The sequence below is a fragment of the Platichthys flesus genome, chromosome 15 (genome assembly GCF_949316205.1).
Source record: "Platichthys flesus chromosome 15, fPlaFle2.1, whole genome shotgun sequence".
Taxonomy (NCBI): domain Eukaryota; kingdom Metazoa; phylum Chordata; class Actinopteri; order Pleuronectiformes; family Pleuronectidae; genus Platichthys; species Platichthys flesus.
The window spans coordinates 12,075,983-12,097,723 of NC_084959.1; the positions used below are offsets into that span (position 1 = coordinate 12,075,983).

At 43.1% G+C, this 21,741-nt stretch overlaps 1 protein-coding gene across 3 annotated transcripts in view; it reads right to left on the bottom strand.

Annotated features, from left to right (window-relative positions):
• nrg2a (neuregulin 2a) overlaps window positions 1-21,741 on the bottom strand; it is a 71,017-nt gene that overhangs the window by 36,560 nt on the left and 12,716 nt on the right. For 2 of the 3 annotated variants that reach the window (XM_062406526.1, XM_062406527.1), the window contains exons 1-2: window positions 11,568-11,775; window positions 365-530 (exon numbers count right to left, since the gene is read on the bottom strand). In XM_062406526.1, the coding sequence (XP_062262510.1) occupies window positions 365-530; window positions 11,568-11,655 (254 nt within the window). In that variant the 5' untranslated portion in view covers window positions 11,656-11,775. Of the gene's footprint in view, window positions 1-364; window positions 531-11,567; window positions 11,776-21,741 lie in introns of those variants that run through there. The other variant, XM_062406528.1, reaches the window with a different exon arrangement.

Sequence of the window (21,741 nt, forward strand, 5' to 3'; positions counted from 1 at the left end):
GGACCATGGATGCATTCATTGGCTGCCAATATTCCCTAATGCCAACTGTGACACTGCAACAGATGTCAGTAAAACCTTTGACAGGACAAACTACAACAAGGTCCATAATAACTCTCTGTGTTGTTAATGTTTAAGTGTAAAAATCCCCTTTACTTTGTCATATATTGTCAGGGCTGCTTTTATCCAAAGGAAAGTCTTGTATCCAGTTCAGATAACACATCGATGGAAGCCTATTCATATCCTAATTTCATTTCTCTATTTATGAGGATTTTTTAAAAGGACTTTCAAACGGCAGCTTTTCCACTTTCTTTTCATCTCACACAACCCGTGTAATGTTTACAGGACACGGGTGATTTGTACTCACGGGCTGTTCCGTATTTTGACTTTTTTGTTTTTCTTCAGCTCGGTGCCATCTTTGAACCATCTGTAGGTGGGGAGAGGGTTCCCTGTGGCCTCACACTTTACTGTGAGCCGTTTCCCCTCGTCCACTATTATTGGATTCCTCATCGGTTTTAACTTGGGAGCCGCAACTGAAAGAGACAGAGAGAGAAAGAAAAAAGACTCGAGGTTATTAATCACAACAGACACAAACTTGATTGTAGTTCGGTTCGCGATATATAATTGCTTATTTTAGCAAGAAAGCGTGAGAAAAAGCGATAGAGCCGGTCATCATCTCTGTGGACCGAGCCAACAGCTCTCTCATGTGACCGCCAGATGTTGTCACTAGAGACCTGATCAACGTTGCCTGAGACTAATAGACAGGACAAATTTCACTGTGGCTTTGCTGCAATAAAAGTACCTGAAGTAATATAAAACATCGCAGCAAGATCACCAAGATTAGTAAGAAAAAGCTTTCATCACAATTCTTTAATCTCCGGCGGCACTTAAGCAATACTGGAAACCACTTAAATTCGAATACAATTTTAATCAATTTTTTTTCTTTATTCTACTTTTATCTCTTTTATTTTCTTGAAATTGCTTTAAACTGTACTTTCTTATTTTAAGTATATTTCTATTAATTTCTCTGTGTGGTTTTGAATGTCTCTGACGAGCACCTAGTATCGACCCCTGTGTGTGAAATGTACTTTCATAAATAAATAAAACTACCCTGCCTTACAAATTCATTCTGTTTTTAGACAATTTTAATATTCTAAAGTGTACGTGCATATTTCATACTCGGTTGTTTGTTATAGGTTATGCTAAAGACAAATAATCATCGTCTATTGTGATAACTTTTTCTCCTCTGGGGGAAAAAAAAAACACTGAAACAACAAAAAAAGTGATGTTGTCCAAACACACAAGTACACATACATACAACAGACTCACTCACCAATACTCTCCAGCTGACAGCTGCACACATGTTTAGGAGAAGACCCATGCGAGGCGGAGCGAGACGAGGTGAACAAGGGTCAACCGGGGGCTGGCCAATATGCCCCCCCCCCCTTGTACACACAAACACACACTGACTCCCTCTCCGAGATTTACAATTTCATGCCTAGGCTGACCTGAGCAGCCCCTACAAATTACAGCTGTTTGCTGTGCATCACCTCTGGAGTACCCAATGCACAATCAAAGCAAACATGGTACGACAAGCACACTGAAGTTCATTGTACATAGATAATGACTTCAATTAAACATCCAATTCAACATTCAATTTATCACCCGGTGTCCTTTTCTTTAAAGAAAAGGACACCGGGTACTGACCTGGTAAAGAAGACATGTCTGCACAGAGAGAAAAACCCCCAATGATGCAACACTTGTCCCCGTCTGTGTAGACTAAAAATGTTACAGCTTCAACTGAGCAAATGACAATGTGATGTCAAGTTTGATCGATTGCAAGATGATGCAAAAACAGGTAAAGGGATTTCCACGGTACTTAATGAGGAGACGTGGTGTGTGTCAGGGAAGAACTCACTCCGATTTGGTTCCGATCCAGGATTTTTTTTTTACTTTACTTTCTTAAACATTGCGAGGTTGATTATCCAGGGAACAAGGCATGGATCTTGATAGAAAAAAAAATCGGACACATTCAGGGAACTGATCAGAATGAGAGTGTGCAGTTTGGTGCGGCTTCATTGGGATTTAATGTGACTGTTTGGCCTGAGTGCCTGAGCTTGTTTGTCAGTCAGCAGAAACCACTGGTGCAGATCTGGATCAGGGGCCACATCCAGGATTGTTGATTTCTCAGAATTTCATGGGGAATGATATTTATGAGTGTGTGTAGTTTGGTGCAGATCCAAACAACAATCTGGTTCTAGTGAATTGAAATGTGGTTTCGTAACAGACCTTTATTGTCAGGCACGCATCGAAGTGCAATTAAAGTGGATTTTTGATCCTCATCCACATCCACGAGTTCATGTACAAACAGCAGGCTGTTGTTCAGCTCTGCGTGTTCTGCAGGTGTGGACATTAAAGAGCTCCGTCTACAGCAGCGAGTGTCTCCTGTGTCTCACGCTGCTTCCTCTCGACTGAACAGACACTGAAACACTGCTCTGCCTCCTCTGGTCACGTTTAGCACTGATACTCCCGACAGGAGCCAGAGGTCACAGCTGCATGTGCCAACCATGGATCTCTTTGGACCATTGTAAACCCATTTTTGTCTGTTTTAATTTAGAAATATGTTGTAATTAGCTTAATTTGCAAAGTAATGTCAAAGAGCCCCTCACAGAAATATAAATGTTTACCGATATTTTTGCCCACGTTAGTAATGACAGTCTTTGACTTAAGCAGCATCAAGTTTTGGAAATACAAAGGCAAGTCTCATTCAAGGCAGGCTACTGAACAGCACTGTCTGACGGACACTTTGAGCTGATTTCCACTGGAATCAAAGACTGTGAAATGTCACATTTAAAATAGCTCATAAACGAGACACAGATCAGCGGAAAAACAAGTATTTTTAGATCAATCGCAGCTATTTGTTACTAAAATTATTTCCGAGCGAGGGGTACAGTGGACTTTTATCTGCGGGTGAGGCTTCCTGTCGGAAAATGTGAGTGATGATATTCGTGGCTTTTGGAAAATAAAGACACAGGGCGGATGTGTCGCTGCACCATGGAACTTGGTGGCTTTTATTAGTTTCTCTTTCAAGACGGATCTTTGTGCTGCAATACTGCCTCCAAAGGGGTCCAGACATTGAAGTTAAAGTATTATATAGGCTGAAAATATACTATAGTATAGGAGCCATACAAAATCCCCTCTACAGGTGGTATATGTTTATCAATAGCCTCTAACAAGACCATGTGAGAAGTCTCCTGATGATCCAGATGTTCTTCATTAAACACTCTCTGTTGTTTAGCAAATACAGTGTTCAGATTTAACCATCCTGAAAGGGTTTACTATGAAAAAAAAGAGTGTATTCCCATTAGAAGCAACTCTGCAAGTAGGGTGGGTTTATCATTAGCCTCCAACAAGGCCATGTAAGACGTTTCCTGATGTTCCAGATGTTCCTCATTAAACACTCTCTGTTGTTTAACATATAGAATGTTCAGATTTAACAATTTACATTAAAATCTAAACATTATAAAGGCTGAAAATAATGGTATATTCCCATTTATATACTGGGAGACTCTGCAAGCAGTGAAGGTTTATAGCCTCCAACGAGACCATGTAAGAAGTTCCCTGATGTTCCAGATGTTCTTCATCAAACACTTTCTGTTGTTTAGCAAATATAATCTTCTTTATTGGACTTGATGTTAAATAAAGATCGGATTGCACAATGCCCTATGGTCTACCATCACATGATCCCTGTGGTTTCACGTTGCACTGGTTAATAATAATACACATTTGTATCGCTGCATCAGTGGTACTGTCGGAAATGACTCAGGGTTTGGTGACGACACCTGTGTCATGTTAGCTTCATCGCATGTTTTCATAAACTGTAATTTGATAAGGAAACTGTTTCTTTGAATGTAATTAGAAGAACTGATTATTATCTTATTTTTTTACTGCTGTATCGAATGACTTACAAAACCCGCGGAGCAGAGCAGCCCGTACGAGTCCAAGGTCCCAAAGCCTGCACAAGTGAACTACTGTACACCATCGCCATGCCCACTTTAAGCTCTGCCAGACTGGCCCCAGCACAGTGCCCAGAGGAAAGCCTTGTCAGTCATAGTCAAGAGAACTGCAGGAATGGGCTTGCAACTTTAAGACAAATGTTTAGTACTTCGCCTGGACACGGGTCAGTCCCTGCCAAGCAAATTAAACAAGCTTTGTCTTTGCCTGGAAAAGTTACAGGAACCCGTGTCTGCACTTCTCATCAGCCCAGAGGGCCAGATGTGTACTGGGTCTGCTCCATCTACAGGATACAGTCCTAATGAAGACACAGGAGTCCATCAAGGCTGTGTGATGCAGATGTTAAATATCACACTGCGCACCGATTAGTCTTCGTACTCAAGGTAAATAATGTCTGGACAACTTCAGTAGTCCTTTTTTTAAATGAGTAACACAAAGTAAATGAAGCGAACAAGTGGGTTAAAGGTCTATATTAACTTGTAGATATCACAGAGGACTGAGAGCCCCGGCGGGGATATAGTCGTTCCTCATGTCTGAAATGACAGATGAGCCTCATGGACACGACTCAACTACAGTCAAAATCCTCTCAACTGTAATTCCACTTACTTGCAAATCATGTTTTCCAACAAGAAAGCAGAGCCTCTATCAATGGAAATAAAACCATTTCTCAGAGACAAATGGCTATCTCATTTTCCAATGCAGCAGTGGAAAGAAGTGTCAGGCAGCGATGATAACCCCCCCGCCTCAACAACAGCCTGATTCTCTCAGTTTGAAGCGGAGGGGCAGCTGCAGACATGGACTATAAAAACCAAATTTGAGAATAGAAGCCCATCCGGCGTGTCAACAGCAAATGCCTTGGGTAACAGTTGGAAACCCCGGCCCAGCAAAAGAGCTTCAAAAACAAAAGCAATTTGATGAATTAACAATCCGCCGCCCGTATTATTGAGTTAACATTTCTGTTTTACTTCCAAGAGCTTAGCGAAGGAATCCGAGGCATGCCTTTGTGTTTCCCCTTCTAGACAAAGTATCCCTGATTACTCTGGTGTTATGTCACTTCACCGCACGTTGTCAAAAGACAAATTACATGGTGAGACAGCTCGAGAAATGGCTTTTGCATGTGGGAATGGTCTTAAGGCCCCGCACACTAGTCACTGTAACACAACATCTGTTCGGAGAGATCATTTCAACAGCCTCCCACCAGAACCAATACACTTCCACCCAATAATGATCTGGCACATTGTTTATATATGACTCAAATTGCGCCGCTTCTCTCGGACTTAACTCAATAGACAGGCTCCTGTTACTTTTAAATGAATTGTTACTCTTCAAATTACAAATAAATTCATATTTCTCTGTCTGACAATGCAAACTTTCATCATTCCTACTAATCTGACCCAGTCAACCAAAAAGTGTATTTTTTATATTTGTATGAAATATGAGTACAATTACTGTATATTGATTCAGGTTTTTCTCACTTTTAATTTCGAATAACTTCTAAATGCATTACTGACACTTTAGTGTTCCTGGTTTCTGAGCACATGACGTCTTCATAGTTTTCTATAGATGTTAATTGGAAAAGTTATTTTTTTAATCTATCTATTTGTTTTACTGTACAATGAAAAGCACAAAATAACCATAGGACCTTCTGCCACCTATAGGTAAAATGATGTATGCCTGCTCGAACTACATCTCTGACAGTAAAGATTTGAAGGACACTGAAGTGATGAAGGAATGTCAACAAGTACTGTATTTAAAAACAGATGTCTATTTCCGTTGACAGTGAATTCAGAATGAAATGGCTTGAGGCTGTGATAAACGAGAGTACTCTGTGTGACATATTCACTGTACAAGCAGCAGAACAAGCCTCCATTTACAGTTTGATGCCGTCGACATATCGGTGCCAACATTTTGCCAACTGGCCCCGGTTGTTATATTTGTCTGCCGTGGCCAAAGACCAGGTTTTTCCTGTATGTGAGGGAAGTGTTTTTTTTATCGTCAGGGATCTTGTACTTTTTGCAAATTGTTTTTCTTGTGGACCTGAAATATTCAAGATGCTGTAAAAGTAAAAAAAAAAAACGGCACTAGTATTGCTTTTACACAAACCTCTCACAGATAACATGCCCTTTATATATGTTAGGCCGATGGTTTCAGATCAACCACATTTCAAACTGGATTACAGACAACAGTTGAGACAACAGAGTCATGCAGCAGCTCACTGTGAGCGTGAAATGTCTGGATGATAGAACTGCTTGATGAGAACATGGTGCTGTAAAGTGTGAATATCTTTGCTCACAGTCAGCACTATGAGGATACATAAGAAAGTGTCAACATGGAAAATATAATTAAATAATACAAGATTACTTCTTAGCTACTATACCTAGTTTCTGATTAATGCTTTTTTTGCAGTAATGTCACTTTCTATGAAGGAAAGTGCATCACTGTTGATTCGGTTCATGTTCACACTAGATTTCCACAGTTTTTTGTATAGCATAGTCACTGCTGTGTTGAATTGTCCAACTGGGTCCGGATATACAAATGCTTCCTTGACATTTGCCTCTCATTGGCAGCCACATGACGACAGACAAAGGGAAATTATTGTGTTACACAAGTTCTTTCAACACAATATTTGACACGAAAAGTGTTTCAAATGAGAAGTAATTTGGGTCTCTGTGAGTGAAATGGTAATACAAGTGAAATGTTAAAATACAGGCTGGTGCTGGAAACTTTGAAAACGGACCAAACAAGGACTTGTTTCTAAATATTTCGGAGGAGTTGAGCTGATCAAATACTGCAGTAAGCTTTAACAGTTGTGAAAAGAGAAGTCGACATCGGAGTGTCCATGTTGTTTTGTTTCTGATGCTCAGACAAACACGGTTATAGCTCATTCTCATCTTACCTCCTCCCAACCTCGGCTTCACATTGGTTGATGCACATTTATATTAGGGAATGGGAATATTGCTCAATAATGCAGTTATTCATGAACAGCCAGTCTAATTTACAAAGAAAAGCAATAACATGAGAGAGAGAGAGAGGGAGTGAAACAGAGGGACAGGGTAACCACGCACTAATGAAAACACACAAGACTCCAAGTTACACACCGGATTTTTGCTAAATTTGTCGGAATAGAAAAGTAATTATGTGATACAAACAGTGTGAACAGAAGTGGTCAAAAGTTGTTGGCATTGTAACAGTAAAGCAAACTTAAGTATAAATCAGGAGCTCCCATAGCCCTGTCTCTTAGAAATCACATTAATATACAATAATTTGCAAATAGTAAATATGTTTTAAACGATTATGAGTGGGCTCTCCCGGCACTCAATTAAGGGAATATGGAGATACATATAGAAAAAAACAAAAACTAAACCTAACCAGTGCCTTTGTTGGGAACCGTGGATGTTGTACACTTCATACTCACGCTACCACCTCAACCACCTTAGAGTTGTACAGTTCACACTTCAACTGTAGCACGTCAAACACATAAAAACGTTATCATTATCCGTGATTACATTTGTCCCCAGAAAGTAAGACGATATAGAAATATGTCTGGTTGACTAACATGGAACAACTTTGGTTAACCAGCAATTATAAAAGTCAAACCTACAGATTCCTTTCAAATTAAAAGTTTGTCAAATTTTATTTCAATTTTCTTTGAGAACCACCTGCAAAAGACTTCTGTTTACATTTCTGTGGTTTGTGTTTATATTTCAGACTTTATCACTGCCAGTAGAGTAAAAACTAAAATGTGTGCTTCTCTGCAAAAATGTCTCTGTGTCTAACACAACAAAAACTGTATGTATGGGTCTGTGAAGATCTTTTAGCTTTGTTTGTGATGAGTTTTCCTATTACTAGAGTAAAGGGGTTTTGCTATTTGCAGCAATGCCAAAAAGCAATTTTGTAAGAGCAATTACATGGAGCAAGAGCACACCTGGATGGAGTCTTCATCACCTCCGCTGACTACCGGTCTCGATACACAATGAATAATTTAAGAAGCGCTTCATTTACAAAAGGTGTGGTAGGTGTTGGGTCATGATGAAGAAAAAGCATCTGGCACGCAATGAAGGAGCCAGGTCTTTACTTCCGTAACTAACTATTACCACCGTCACTGAGCACTCAAACCCAGTCGAACAGAGAGGAACATGTTGGGTTATGTCTCGATGGTAAAAGTTTTTGAAATATGCAAACAAAAGCCTATTTCTTTGGTCAGTCAGACTCCACAGTGACTTCTAGCAGCTACTTGAAAAGGGAGATACAAACTATTACACCCATTACATTGTACTGATGACAGATTTGATGAAACGCCTGGAGCCTTTTTACTCTCCTCTTCTTATATCACAGGAAAGATCACAAAGTTGCACAGTTTCTTCACCTCCCTCGAGTGTCTTTTCTTTCCAAGATTTTAGCCCTGATGTCTGTGTTAGGGTTTGCAGGAGTTCTCTCCGTCTAACCATGCGTCTGTTTCATTAAACAAAGTCATGCAACATTCCGTGAAGAGTGTCAACTTTCAGCCACAATACACACAGCTTCCAAAAAAAGAGATGTGTAGGGAAATCATCATGTAACATTGCAGGAGGGGTAAAACCCTGAATTAACATTTTGACATATTTTCTGGTTCGAATGCTGAAGACGTCATAGACAGTGACAGAACAATTATAGCCGAGGATTACCTGCTCTGAGGTCATCTCCATATATAAATGTGCGGAACTAAGTTCTCTGGGAAAGAGGGAAGAAGACAATACTGTCTTGTTCCTGTGCCGAAGGTGAGGAGTGACTGACAGTTTAACAGCCTCAACGGATCGCTCATTCAAAACATATTTTTACACACCTCTTCCATGAGAGCCCATGCGTACATGCACCGACACATTGTTTAATGCATTGTCCACAACACGAACAATATTGCACTGGTGCCAAAAAGTTGAGAGCTGAAATGACAGCTTGAGAAACATTTGAAAGTCTAGCAATTAATGAATGAATTGTTATGACAGCAGTATTAGCAACCACAGCCATGTGTGCTGAATGAGTCTCATTCCAATATAAAATCCAGCAAGTCCTCCATTTTGAACAAACCCATGATATGACCCATAGGAGCGTCTGCTAAAATAGCGCCTCGGCAATGGCAAGAACACCGTAGCTTCACCATCATGATACCAAAAGTCAGAGTTTAGTTTAAATACAAAAGCAGCTTGGGTAGCCTTTGCGAAAGATGGCTAACAATGGGTAACGATGGCTAACATTGGGTTATCCATTAAGGTTAAAGGACCTTATGAGGACAGTCAGTTTGAAACAGTTTTCTTCGCTGTCCAAATCCCGCCATCCGAACTGTGTCCCAATGTGAACAATGCTCATATTTACTATGGCCACTAGAGGGCATCTAGGAATCAAAAAATAACTAAAACAAATTACATATCATAACAGGTCGCTTGTACAGATGTTAAATCAGTTCCGCTATGGCAGCCTTGAAACCAATCGTGCAGGAACCAGCAAACATATAAAAAAAACCTAATCTAAAGGTCATAATGGTTTCATTTATGTCAACCTGTCAGAATATAGTCTGTGTGATAAACGATGAGAAAATATAAATATATACAGTATATCTATATAAACAGTATAAAAATCTTATATCACAGAAACTAACATGCGGCAAGAGAGACACTTGGCTAGCATACTGATCTGATGTAATCTATAGTTCTACACTACAGACTTCTTTTTAATGTTTCAACTTTTTATAGATTTTTCTGATTAACCACATCTTTGATCAAAGTGTCCGGTACCAATAATCTGGCAACATTTATTAAAGAGCCCAATCAGTGTGAAGTAGTGCATGAAAGATTCCTCCTCTCTGTTCCGTCTTGGCTGACCCATTTTGGAGCCTAAGGCCCTGAACACACCTAACATGGTGCATGTACTAGACACAACAAGCATCACCCATGAGTATGTCTTGATTTTGACCTACTTTAAAAGCTCAATTTTACAGCAGGTAAACTCATACTCTCACATGGTTTACCTATTAACCGAGATTTGTGATGGATCAATAATGGAGGTCAATAGGAATGTAATGACCACAAATCAAAATTTCACGATAAATGTCAGCCGGCACATGTATTAACAAGGAACGGCAGCCAAGACACTCATAATAAATATCAATAAACACAATGTGTATTGATAAAATTCAATACTTAGGCAAGACAAGCGCAGTTCATTGACTCTTGTGCCATTTTGTGAGAAGCAGAGTGAAAAACCCGGAGTATGCTCATCACTCACACACACTTCTTTTCTATGTTTATGGCAGATGTGCATGTTGATTAACAAAGATGCCAAAAAAGCGTTCTGCAACTACACTTTGTCCAGTGTGGTTTGGGGAGCTGTTTATCTTATGTGTTTATAGATTACAGTCAAACATGGAATGGGGATCAGTAATTATTTATATATTCGACTTTGCACGGGTAATAAAACAAGAAAAAAGCCACAAACACAAGCTCCAAAGACAACAAGATTAGCACATGTGAGCTAAAAAAAAAAAAAGCTGTTATATACAAGGCCTGCAAAGCATCTTCTCCCAAACAAATCTTTGCCAAACCCAGTTTCGAGGGTTATCTGCTGGAAGCTGACTGGTGACTACAGCAGGTACAAAATGGCTACCCACATAAAGAGATGCTGGGTAAGATACAGTATCTGATCCAACACAGAGTGAGGGATAGTAGCTCCAGTGATTAACATGGTATTGTCCTCAAAGTGTCATTAAAATGGGGGTTGGGCTTCCCCATGACCCGAGGTCAAACTACAGTGACATGCTGTGGCTTGTAGGATCCACCACTGAGCAAGCACATTGCTACGTAAGTGACTGGAAGACTAGCAGCTCCCATGCTCCTCCGATGTTAAAGTATCTCCCAGAAACTGTTTGATGACTTACCACAGCCACTGAATTCAGATACTCAACTGTTGAATTATTAACCCTGTCAAAAGGTACATCATGAGATATTGTATTCTCTTTCCCCAACAACCACCTTCATGATAAAAACACTAAAACTTTCTTTTCAAAACGTGGGACATGTACCGGAACGTCTGTGCAGACATGACCATGCAATAAATCACCAAAAACCTTCAAAGCACCACTTAACAGTCAGTCATTTGTTTTCATAGGGGTCATAATACAACTGTGCTATGGCTCTGTGAGGTGCCGGCTTTAAAAACAAAAAGAAAGAAGAAGAAGCCTCAGTTTGTTTTTGGAACACAGGTCATATCATTTGACTTCCCTGCAATTCCAAAGTGCTGCCAAAACCAGATGTGCCTCTACACCCCGTCCACATTAGGAGACCGACCCATGTGACAACCTGGCGGCAAGCTTTGACAAGCCAAGGGGATACTTACTTGGTCCCACACTTCCGTAATACAGAAACACAAACGTAATCTCACTGTTTTCCCTCCACGTCTCTCTCCCTCTCTTTTCTCTCTCTCTCTCTCTCTCTCTCTTACACACACACAAACACACACACATACTCATAAATGTATACCTATACATACAAAATGCTACACCGAAACTCCCTTTGAGTTACATTTACCTTTGGTGGGATCAGCCTCTTTCTCCTTTTGTCCTTTCTTACCCCCCTTCTTTCTCCCTTTCCTATCTTTCTTCTTGCTCTCCGTCATTGCTGCCAGCACAAAGTAAATCCTCTCACGAAAAGACAGAAAAGAAAAAAAATACACAGGTAGTCCTACTGGGAACGTGTGGCAAGTGGGCACCACCAGACTCTGAGCCTGTTAGAGAGCCTCTCCTCCTATATAGACTCACACCAATCAAGTACAGCAAGGAACCACCTACTCACAGCAGGGCAGAGGGAGAGGGAGAGGGAGAGAGAGAGAGAAAGAGAGAGAGGGGGGAGGGAGGGAGGAGAAAAAAAGGGAGAGAAAGGTAGAGAGGCACTGCTGAAGAAACCGAGAGGGGAAAAAGTGAGAGAATACAGAGGGAGGAAGGGAGGGAGGAAAGAGGGAGGGAGTGAGCAAGGCATTTCCCATTGCTCTGAGGCAAGCAACTGTTCCTGCACTGGATCTATCAGATAAGCAGTGGCCCTTCCAGGCCCTGCAGCCACGGCCGAGGACAGAGAGAAAACTGGTCTAACGGAGTCCAAAGAAACCCTGAGGTTGTGCATGCTCCCTGCATCCCCCCCCCCCCCTCCCCCTGTTCGTAGCCAACTCTTTTCTCCTCTACCGCGCGAGCATCTTGTCCTTCGTAATGACCCGTGCAAAAAGTGGAGCGAGAGCCGCTCAGTTGTCCCCTCTGCACCGCTGACCCCACCCAGATATTTCAGGCAGAGACCTGCACTCTGCCAGGTTGATGTCGGGGGGGTCCCAAAACACCTGACATCTGGTTCACATTTGCCAGGCACAGATTCTACGGATGATACGTGTAGGGGAGCTGCGTGTGTGCTGCCTGGATGTCAGATTACAGTGTGCGACACGCCACTTTTTTTTCTTTCGCAAAATTACAAATGATCATCTGCTCCCCTTCCTCACCTGTTTTGTCTGTCAGTTCCCCTTTCAGCACTGCCGACAAGTCCCGGCACGTCCGTGGTTGTATCTCTCTCTTGCACTATCACTGTTAGCGAGGTGTCATCAATGTCCGTGCAGCATTAAGAATTCAGAGCCACCCAAACCAGCCTGTGTTGTAGATTCATGATACTTGAGAGATGTGCAGAGATTTTTTTTTTGTTATACTTCTGATAGGTGAGAAGGCATTTCAACTTTTCTTTAGAGTTTTTATTACAAATTGGAACGGCGGTTTCCATGCACAGAGAAACAAATAGGGCAAAGGGAGACACATGAGATAGAGGCAGGACAGAGCTGCCAGCAGGGGCAGTAAAAAAAATGATCTAAGTACCAAACGGCTTCCTGTCTGACTTGTATACAAGACGATATTTTATTCGGGGTTTATTCGACACAATATCTATTGCAAACATAACTACAACAGGAACGCTGCGGCTAATCTGTTTATTTTCCTTTGACGGAGCAGCAACTGTGACTACATGAGGATTGCAGCATTATTTAAAGCTGCCGTATCAGTGTAAGGTTTTCTGATTTCATGCTCACTGAACCTCGCTGTCCTGCTAAGTGGCAGGAAAATAAAATTGCGTCGAAACAACAGCGGAGTGACTCTCAATGAAACTGGTGTGTTCAAAAGGAAATCTGGAGATGAGTCATCTGTGGGGCCCTCCCGAGGTTTTTCGCACTCCAGCCCTCGGAGGATTCTCCACGTTACATGGGAGGAGGTGTCAGCGGCAGGGATTGGAAGGGGCAGCAGAAGGGTCCTGTCTTAACAGGTCAGCACACCCAATAGCACAAGTCTCATCTGTGGGCTAGAAAACGCCGGAAAGGTCAAATCAAGGCCAAGGCCTGACACGTCAATCAGGTCCAATGTAGTGTCTTTCACGAAAATGAACGGCACTTTCCTCTCGCGGCTCCTCTCAGCAGTTGTTCCCGATGATCTAATCTGTCAGCGGAGGTAACTGACGACTGGCAGGGGCTACAGTGTGTCTGAGAGCTGCTGCCCTACAGCCCTATCTCCCCCCAATCTCAACACTCACTTCCTCCTCTACTACTCGACAAGATGAGACTCGCTCCCAGGCCCTGTGTGTCTGTGGGTGGGCATGTAGTTTATGTATGTGTCAGAGAGGTGAGTATCTGTGACGTAGGGACAAAAGAAATGTGACTTTCAGGTTGATTGTGTATAGATTTGGAGCAAGTTTCTGTGGTTCGGGCGCCTCTCGGTCTCATTTGTCAAACTGCTTTTTCTAGAGCTCATGCCTCTCTCCAACAGGAAATGTGTTTTTAAGGAAACCTCATCTCTGGCTGGATGACGCTCAGATGCAACGTCATTTTACGATGAACGTTACTAACAGCAGCAGAGTCGTCAGATCCTGTCCTGAGTCACGTCTGTTGTTAGGTTTAGGCAAGAAAAAGCACTCTGTTTAAGTTAGAGAGAAAGATCATTGTATTGGTTAACTGTAAATAAACACGTTTGTTCGGACGTCAATGGAAATATCTTCTGTATTAAACGACAGAGACCCCGATCTCTACCCAAACATTAACCAAGAGATAACCACAACGACATCAACAGCGTTTCTTCACTGTGGATTGAAAACTTAACCAGTCACGATGAGCTTTTATTAAAAGCAGATTGGCTGCTGCAGCTCAGTTCTATAGAAACCTAACTTTTACGAGATGCTGGTTATGTTCACGAAGGGCCACCCACACAAGATGCAAATAGGTAATAACTATCCCCTGTACCTCAGCTAGTTTAACAATAACTTTAACAGTGGCTGACATGAGTTATAAGGGCGTACGGCGCATGTGGAGCTTTTTCGCTCTGAGAGAACATTATCTGCACCAAAGCTGCTGCTTAACTGGGAACAATTTCTAAAAGCAGTTTATTTATAGTAAATTTTTTTTTTGTATCACTGAGTTCCATACAACATGGATATGTGAAAATGGCATGCAAAAACACATGAAAGGGGAAGAGGGAAGCTGTCGTTTTTTTCCACAGGATTGTGTGATGCGCTCTGAACTGGGTTGACCATCTGCGCTGTATTTGACACTGTAGGTAAACACCAAGAGTCTTAAAAGACCCCTTTTCCCCCGGACACAAATATGGTCATGGAAATGTGCGTCTAAATCTCCTTCTCTCCGTTTTTTTTTTTCCTACTCTCCTCGAAAGCATCTGCTGTTTTTCAACAGCCGTGGGCCGTCCTTGGAATCAGGGTCTGGAGGTGGAGGGGCACAGTGGGCCAGCGTGGGAGGAGCATGACTTGAAGATCACATCCCCACAAAAAAAAAAAAAAAAAAAAAAGGATTTCAGCCAACCCCTAAAAGTTCTGACATGGATCCTCTGTATGTCCTGCTCATAAAATGCCTCACAGGCCCCATCTCCGCCTGCCCCCTAATCCCTCCTGGCTGCTCCCAGAAAAGGGGAGACAGCTTCCACGTATGATGGAGTTGAGCAGCTCTCTCCTAACAACAGCATACCTGCACATCATCACGTTGACGCCCCTCAACAGCTCAACCGCTCAACCACAGTCCTGCCCTTTCACAGGCACGAGAGTTTATCTTTTTAGACATAATGGCTTTAAACAGCCATTAGGTTACGCTGTTTACGTCTGTCTGCTTCTTCTTTTTTTTTTTGCCAACAATGTGTGTGCATGTGTGAGGTGGGGGGGCTTAAAGTGGGGTATAGTGCCTGCTTTTGAACGCGCATCTGTAGTCGTTTCTCTCAGAGATGAGACAAGGGCAGGGAAGGAGAGACGGAGAAACAGGAACAAAAGAGGATAAATGGCAAGAAATGGAGCAGGGGGCGAGGGAGGAGAGGGAAGGACAATGAGAAGAAAGAGTAAAAGAGGCATTTGGGTGTGAGAATGTCCTCTTCTTCTTCGCATGACAGAAAACAGCCCCACCTGCTGAGGTTCACCTCTTCCCAAGGCATCTGCTTCCTCGGCTGACCACGCACTGAGGTGTGTTGCTGTTTGATTACTGAAATATAAACCTGCTCATCCGGCTGTTGAGCATAAACATGACTGTTGCTGCTTTCCATGAGTGTTTATGTGTGGGATGTGTGCAGTGTGCGTGTGTGTGTGTGTGTGTGTGTCTCTGAATGAATGACAGGCAAAAGATGAGAAGAGTGTGTGGAGACACTTATGTCACTGGGATGGCTGGTGAAGCCCCCTTAAGGGGAGACACGACACAAATCAGAGTGGGTGACATGTGGGGGGGCTTGAGGAAGGGGCCATTTCCTCAAGGTCAGCGGGGCCAAGGTCAACGGAGATTCCAAATCTAAGTGTTACTAATGACTGCTGAGCAACAGCTGAGATCCTGATCGCACAGAGAGACGAGAAATCGACCCCCCCCCCCCATCCGCCCTCATTCACAAACGGCTGATGCATATAAAATCAAGGCCGCCTGGTATTTACAGAGAGCTGCGAGAAATCAAGGAGAAACAGCAAGAAAGAATTGAAGTGTTAAAACAAGGAAGTGATCCTGGGTGGATTCGGCTCTTTGACGTTTCCGCAGCACATAGCTGTCACCATGGTAACCGCGGTCTTAAGGGTAGCAACTAGAGTGTGTGAGTGAGTGAGAGAGAGAGAGAGAGAGAGAGAGAGAGAGAGAGAGAGAGAGAGAGAGAGAGAGATAGAGAGAGAGAGAGAGAGAGATAGAGAGAGAGATGTGGAAGGGTGGAGTGAGGATGAGACGGCGAGAGAGGAACAAGAAAGGATGCCAGCGAAGAAAGTAGGAGATAATGTGGAAGAAATACAATGGGAAGACAAGTGGGAGAGGTGGCACTGAAAGACAGGAGAGCAACGGAGAGAGAGAGAGAAACTGAGAAAAGGAGTGAAACAACAGAAAGGCAGAGAGGTATCCATTGAGCAGCTGCAGCCCGGCCACTGTATCGCTCCATGAGAGAGATGTCCACGAGCAAGCCCGGTGCCAAGCCTGCCGGGAAGCACTGCAGCAGCATCTCGGAGAGGGAGATATGACAAACACCATCACTGAGCATGCTCCACTCTCAAGGCCACTGAGAAAAGGAGATTTCAGCTCTTGAAGCCTCTCACTTTGTCAAGTTCTCCGGCTCCGGTCCAGCCCGCGTGCTCCACATCCCACTGCCTTACCCTCAGGTGTGGCTCGGCAGTGGTCAAAGCCCCACCGATGTGCCCGATAACCCATCGATCTGCGATGGCGAGGGGGCATCTTCCCCCGCTTACGGCCGCGCTGACTCATATTGTGACAGATTTGATTGGGGCGGAGAGGAACAAGACATGAGCATAGCAACTCATCAGCCAATGGGGCATGATACTGCAATGACAGGCCGGCACCACAGCAGGCACACACACACACACACACACACTCAGCCCCTGTTACCAGATGTGATCTCTGCACCTCCAAACTCTTACTGACAGTCTTTCCTTGTCTGGGCGACTGCCAGAGGTGCACCGTGAAAATGACAGCCATACATTTGTGTCAGAGCTACAATTAAGTTGAGGTTGATTTATCTCATTTAATTTTATTGCCCTTTATGCTCGTCCTGCAGTCAGACATAACAGACACACCCACACAGAGCTACTATTGTGCGCTTCTCCTTGTTTCCTCACACCCTCAGTGGAAATGTATGCCTCTCTTTGGCACCAGTCACAGTTTACCTGATGAAGTGTATGGTCATGTGTGTGTGTGTGTGTGTGTGTGTGAGTGTGTGAGCCAAAGGCAAAGTTAGTGTGTGTGTGTGTGTGTGTGTGAGGGTACAGTGTAGCTGGAGAAGACGCTGTAGAGGATGTCAATTGCCACTCAACTTCCTCTGGGACTAAAGTACTGAGCGCTGTAAAATAATTTTCTGCTCGCCGATGAGATCGCTGATACCACGTCTTCACTTTCTACATGTCTTTCGCAGAGATAACAAATCGCCTCTCAATTGGACTATTATAGCTCATTGCACTGGTACTGAAATAGTGCAAATGTTTTTAATGACAGATGTTGTCTGAGCATGACTTCGATGATCCTCTTAGACAAAAATCCGCTCTATCTTCTTAAAGCCGTCTGATTGAACCTCTCGGCCTCGCTTTCCCCTTCTCTATTTTTTAAAACGTATTTATTTTCCTGAAGCCTCTGTCCGTCTGTCTCTCTCTTGGTCTGTCTCCCTCCCTTTCTGTCTCAGGCCGGGATAAAGAGGTTTGTGTGTGACTGCGAGCGAGATTGACTTGAAGATAGAGGCTGGAAGCAGATCTCTTCCACCTCCTCATTCGGCTCCTTCTCTCCTGCTCTCACCCAGATGAATAGACAAACAATCTCCCACATGCTCTCACAGTTTATCAAACACACACCCACATGGAACCAGGTCTTCACGCAAACACATATGCGCAGAGAGAACAACACACACTCAATCTAAGTGTCCCAGAGCCGACAAAGTATACACTGTCACACTCAAATACAAACACAACCCCTCAAACACACGCATACGCATACGCAGACAAACACACAGGTGCATCCAGTTGTAAATAGAAGAAACTCATGGGTCATCGATTCGTTAACATTTTCCAGTTGTTTTTCCACTCATGAGGTTTCTAATACAAATCTTCTGCATGTATAAGAGCTTAATTTATTTGATACGACATCTGAAACAAACCAGAACAACTTGATTTTTCCCTAATTATTATTATTATTATACACTAGCAGAATACGTTTTAAAATGGTACATAATACATTAAAACTCTAATCTTTTTTAATGTTTTCTAAATACTCATTTTGATTTTGATTTTTTATGAGGTTTACATATGAACCACATGACAAAGTACTCAGGAAATATAAAAGAATATTCCTTAAACTTTTTTACTTTTATTTGAAGTAAAACGAAAGCGCAAGAACATTTAAATTGTTGATTTACAAATGTCAGGGAACAATATCACTTTAATCGTAAATGTATCTAGGAGTCAGCTTTTCACACTTGGTGAAAACGACTTTAAACTGCAGAGATGTAAATTTACACGAGGGAAAACATGGGAAGGTTGTGCTCTTATCAGCGACCCCCTTCTTCCAAAAACATACGTGCATCCGCTCTGTGCTTTGCATTCTTCGCATCAAATCAAATTCCTTTTGCGCTCTGCACTTGTCCTTTATCTCCAGAATGTGCTTTCGGAGCAACACAAACATGTCACAATGAGGACAGCGCGAGGAGTTTCACACAGACAGAAACCAGCTTCTTGGTCGGATCATTTGCATTTCTGCCTGTGCCTCTTGTGGCTAAGCTCGGGCTTATCTAGAGTCTCTCTTATCTCTTTGTTTGTTTTTCACCAATGTAGGCTTTTCCGGGAAAACAGGCCACTACGCATGTGTAAGCTTGGATCATGCTTTGGCGGCATTAGCCCACATCAAGGTGGCCTCAAATTGAGTGAACTTGATAAGTGGGCAAGAGAGTGGCCCCGGCCGATGGTGCCAGGATGGCCTCACGCCGTGCCCTGGCGAGGCAGACGTGGCTGAGAGGAAGCTCGGACTGTGGTCGGGTCACCTCGGAGCGACAGAATGACCGCACAGGCCCAGAGAACCCTCTCCACTCGTCTAGAAGCAGTTAAACCAATCGCCCAAGCGCACCAGTGACTGACAACCCCCGCAACAAGAAGGAGGTCAAAGCTAGCTAAAGCAGCAATAATTCTAAATAGGCAAGCAGCTGCCAGTGTGAGCAGATTAATAAAGGACGAGGTACCAAATCTTTAGCCTAAAATAGTTGAGTTTTGGCCAATAGAGAATTAATCGTTGCTCAAAAAGCCACATAGTAATAATATAATACTAAACCATGCTTGCGAGGATAAAGATGAAGTGCAGGCGAGCACATGATTGCGCCAAGTCGTTTACTGCACGGCAAAACTGAGGTCAAACACTTGACCGCTGGTTTAATCAGAGTGGCGTTTTCTCGGGAAGCACAAAGGTCTGTCGTCTGTGTGATTTTTTCAGGTACACTTTGTGTTGTTTTGTAATTCTGGCTTGGCTACAGTAGTTTCCTGGCCCGTGGCCATTTGCAGTATGATAACCGCCTGCTTGCAAGCTTAATGTCATGGAGAAAACAAGGGAATGAAGAGAAACATGCCTAGACAATGCGAAGCAAAAGTACACATCCCGAAAAGATGTGATGGAGAAAAGGCGGAAAGGGGACTACAGGGCTCACGCTACAGGGACTTTCTGTAACACCGATCTTACTGGCTTTCACAAGTACAACAGACCTCTGTGAGGAATGCTGCTTTCTCATTTAGGGTAAGACACCCCTGGAGTTAAGGGGTATCGATATCACAAGGGAGATATATTCCTCTTTTGTCTGCATTTGCTGCAGTGAGGTGATGGTTAGTGTGCTGGTCTGTGGGCCAGCTGGGACACATCTCAGTTCACCCGTGCACACACACACAGCCCCACACACAAACACACACACACGCACTCTGGAGCTTGCTCTACGCTGTTCACTATCTTTCAACAACAAGCCGAGCAGGGACCAGACGGAAAGAGGTCCTATTTGTGCAGGAAGATAAATACACTTCTGCACCCAGTCCTGTCCCCTCCAGATTAGACCAACACAATAATGAGCAGGAGCACTGGTGGAAGGTCAGAAGAAAGCACGGGTAAAGGAGAGAGTAACAGGCTATTACCAAAACACACGCCCCCGCACCCACACACATGCAGGAGTAATCGCACACAGACACGCATGGGGTTTTATCTTTAATTATCAAAGATTACTATTCAATAAATTTGCTTTATTCTGTCTTTGGGGCTTTACTTTGAATGTGAACCTAACCACTGAGGTGTGTTGGGAAAAAAGTAAATGTACCCCTTTTGAATATGAATGAAACCCCAGTGGGAATTCACAATATCTTTCCCCAAATCACCCACTCCGGAAAGGCTCAAGGACTTCGGAAGGGGCTCAATGGCGTCACGGGTTTTGGAAACAGACAGCACACGCATGAGTTACTGTAAGTGTCAAGTATCTGGTCATGTAGCAGTGGGATGAAAAGGTGTGTAAATATTTGCAGAAATACTGGTATTACTCAGGAAAACTGAGTGCGTCGACCTGTTGTTTACAGCTGACTCTTCTGTGAGTCAGCTCTGTCATAAGCTTTTATCAGCTCCTCCTCTGTGTTGCATTCGGGGATGGTAACACTGGAGCACGGACCGCAGAGTTATGAAATTCACCTCCACTATAATCAATGTGCGCTGAAACAAACCTCTGCCTCAGAACAGGAGACCCCCTCCACCGCTGAAGGGAACATGATTTCGTCTTGGTCCACTTCCAAACCCGGCTAACAAGCCATTCCATTCTGTTTAAAGTCTTTTCAAGTTAAGACACACATCAATCCACACCTACAACATACCTGAGGAAACAAACCTTCTCTCAGGATATGTACTGTGTGTATGGGGTGAACATGGCCGGACACGTCCCTTAAACACACCAGGAGGCGCCCAGCGGGAGTGCCGGCAGCCCCTCTTTTCAACACTTCGGCACGCTGCACACAAACACAGTTGCCCTTCCCATGGTCCTTTTGTTCCCTATCGTTTTGTTGAAGTTCCTGTCATGGACACTGTCAGCTTTCTCTGCATATTTACAACGGATTCTAATATTACACTTTGGGACCAACACGCACTTCATGTATGATTTCCTTTTCCAGCATACATCATGCTTGAATCTTTGCACGAATACAATTTGAAAGAAGCCACGTTACAACAGACGCAGGGAACATGCATTTGCTTGCCAACACAGAATTATAGCAAAAGAACATTGCAGATATTTAAACAATTACCCAAAGAACAACACACCCAAGTGTTGGCAAGCACTGTACTCGGCCAGGAAGAAATTCGCTTAAATTGCTTGTATTCCTCTGTGAACATGCAGACAAACAGATTCATGGGGAACGACTTTTGGTTTATGTAAGTTTTTTTTTTTTTAAAGGTTGTAAAAGGTAATACATGTGACTAAATATAGCTTTGTAGCTGAATGTGCTTGACTCTATAAACCTGTTTCCTTAGATTAGAACAACCGTTCACACAACGTGTTCAAATCCACAGATAAAACCAGGAGAAACCTGGTGGGAAGATATGTGGGTAGAAAGTGGTGCACGATGGGAAATGTACAAGACTCCATATAGAGAATCCTACAGTGTTATGCTGCGTCCTGTGAGTCTTCTTAGCACCTCGTTGAGGTGATGCTGCATGAAGACGCATATTATT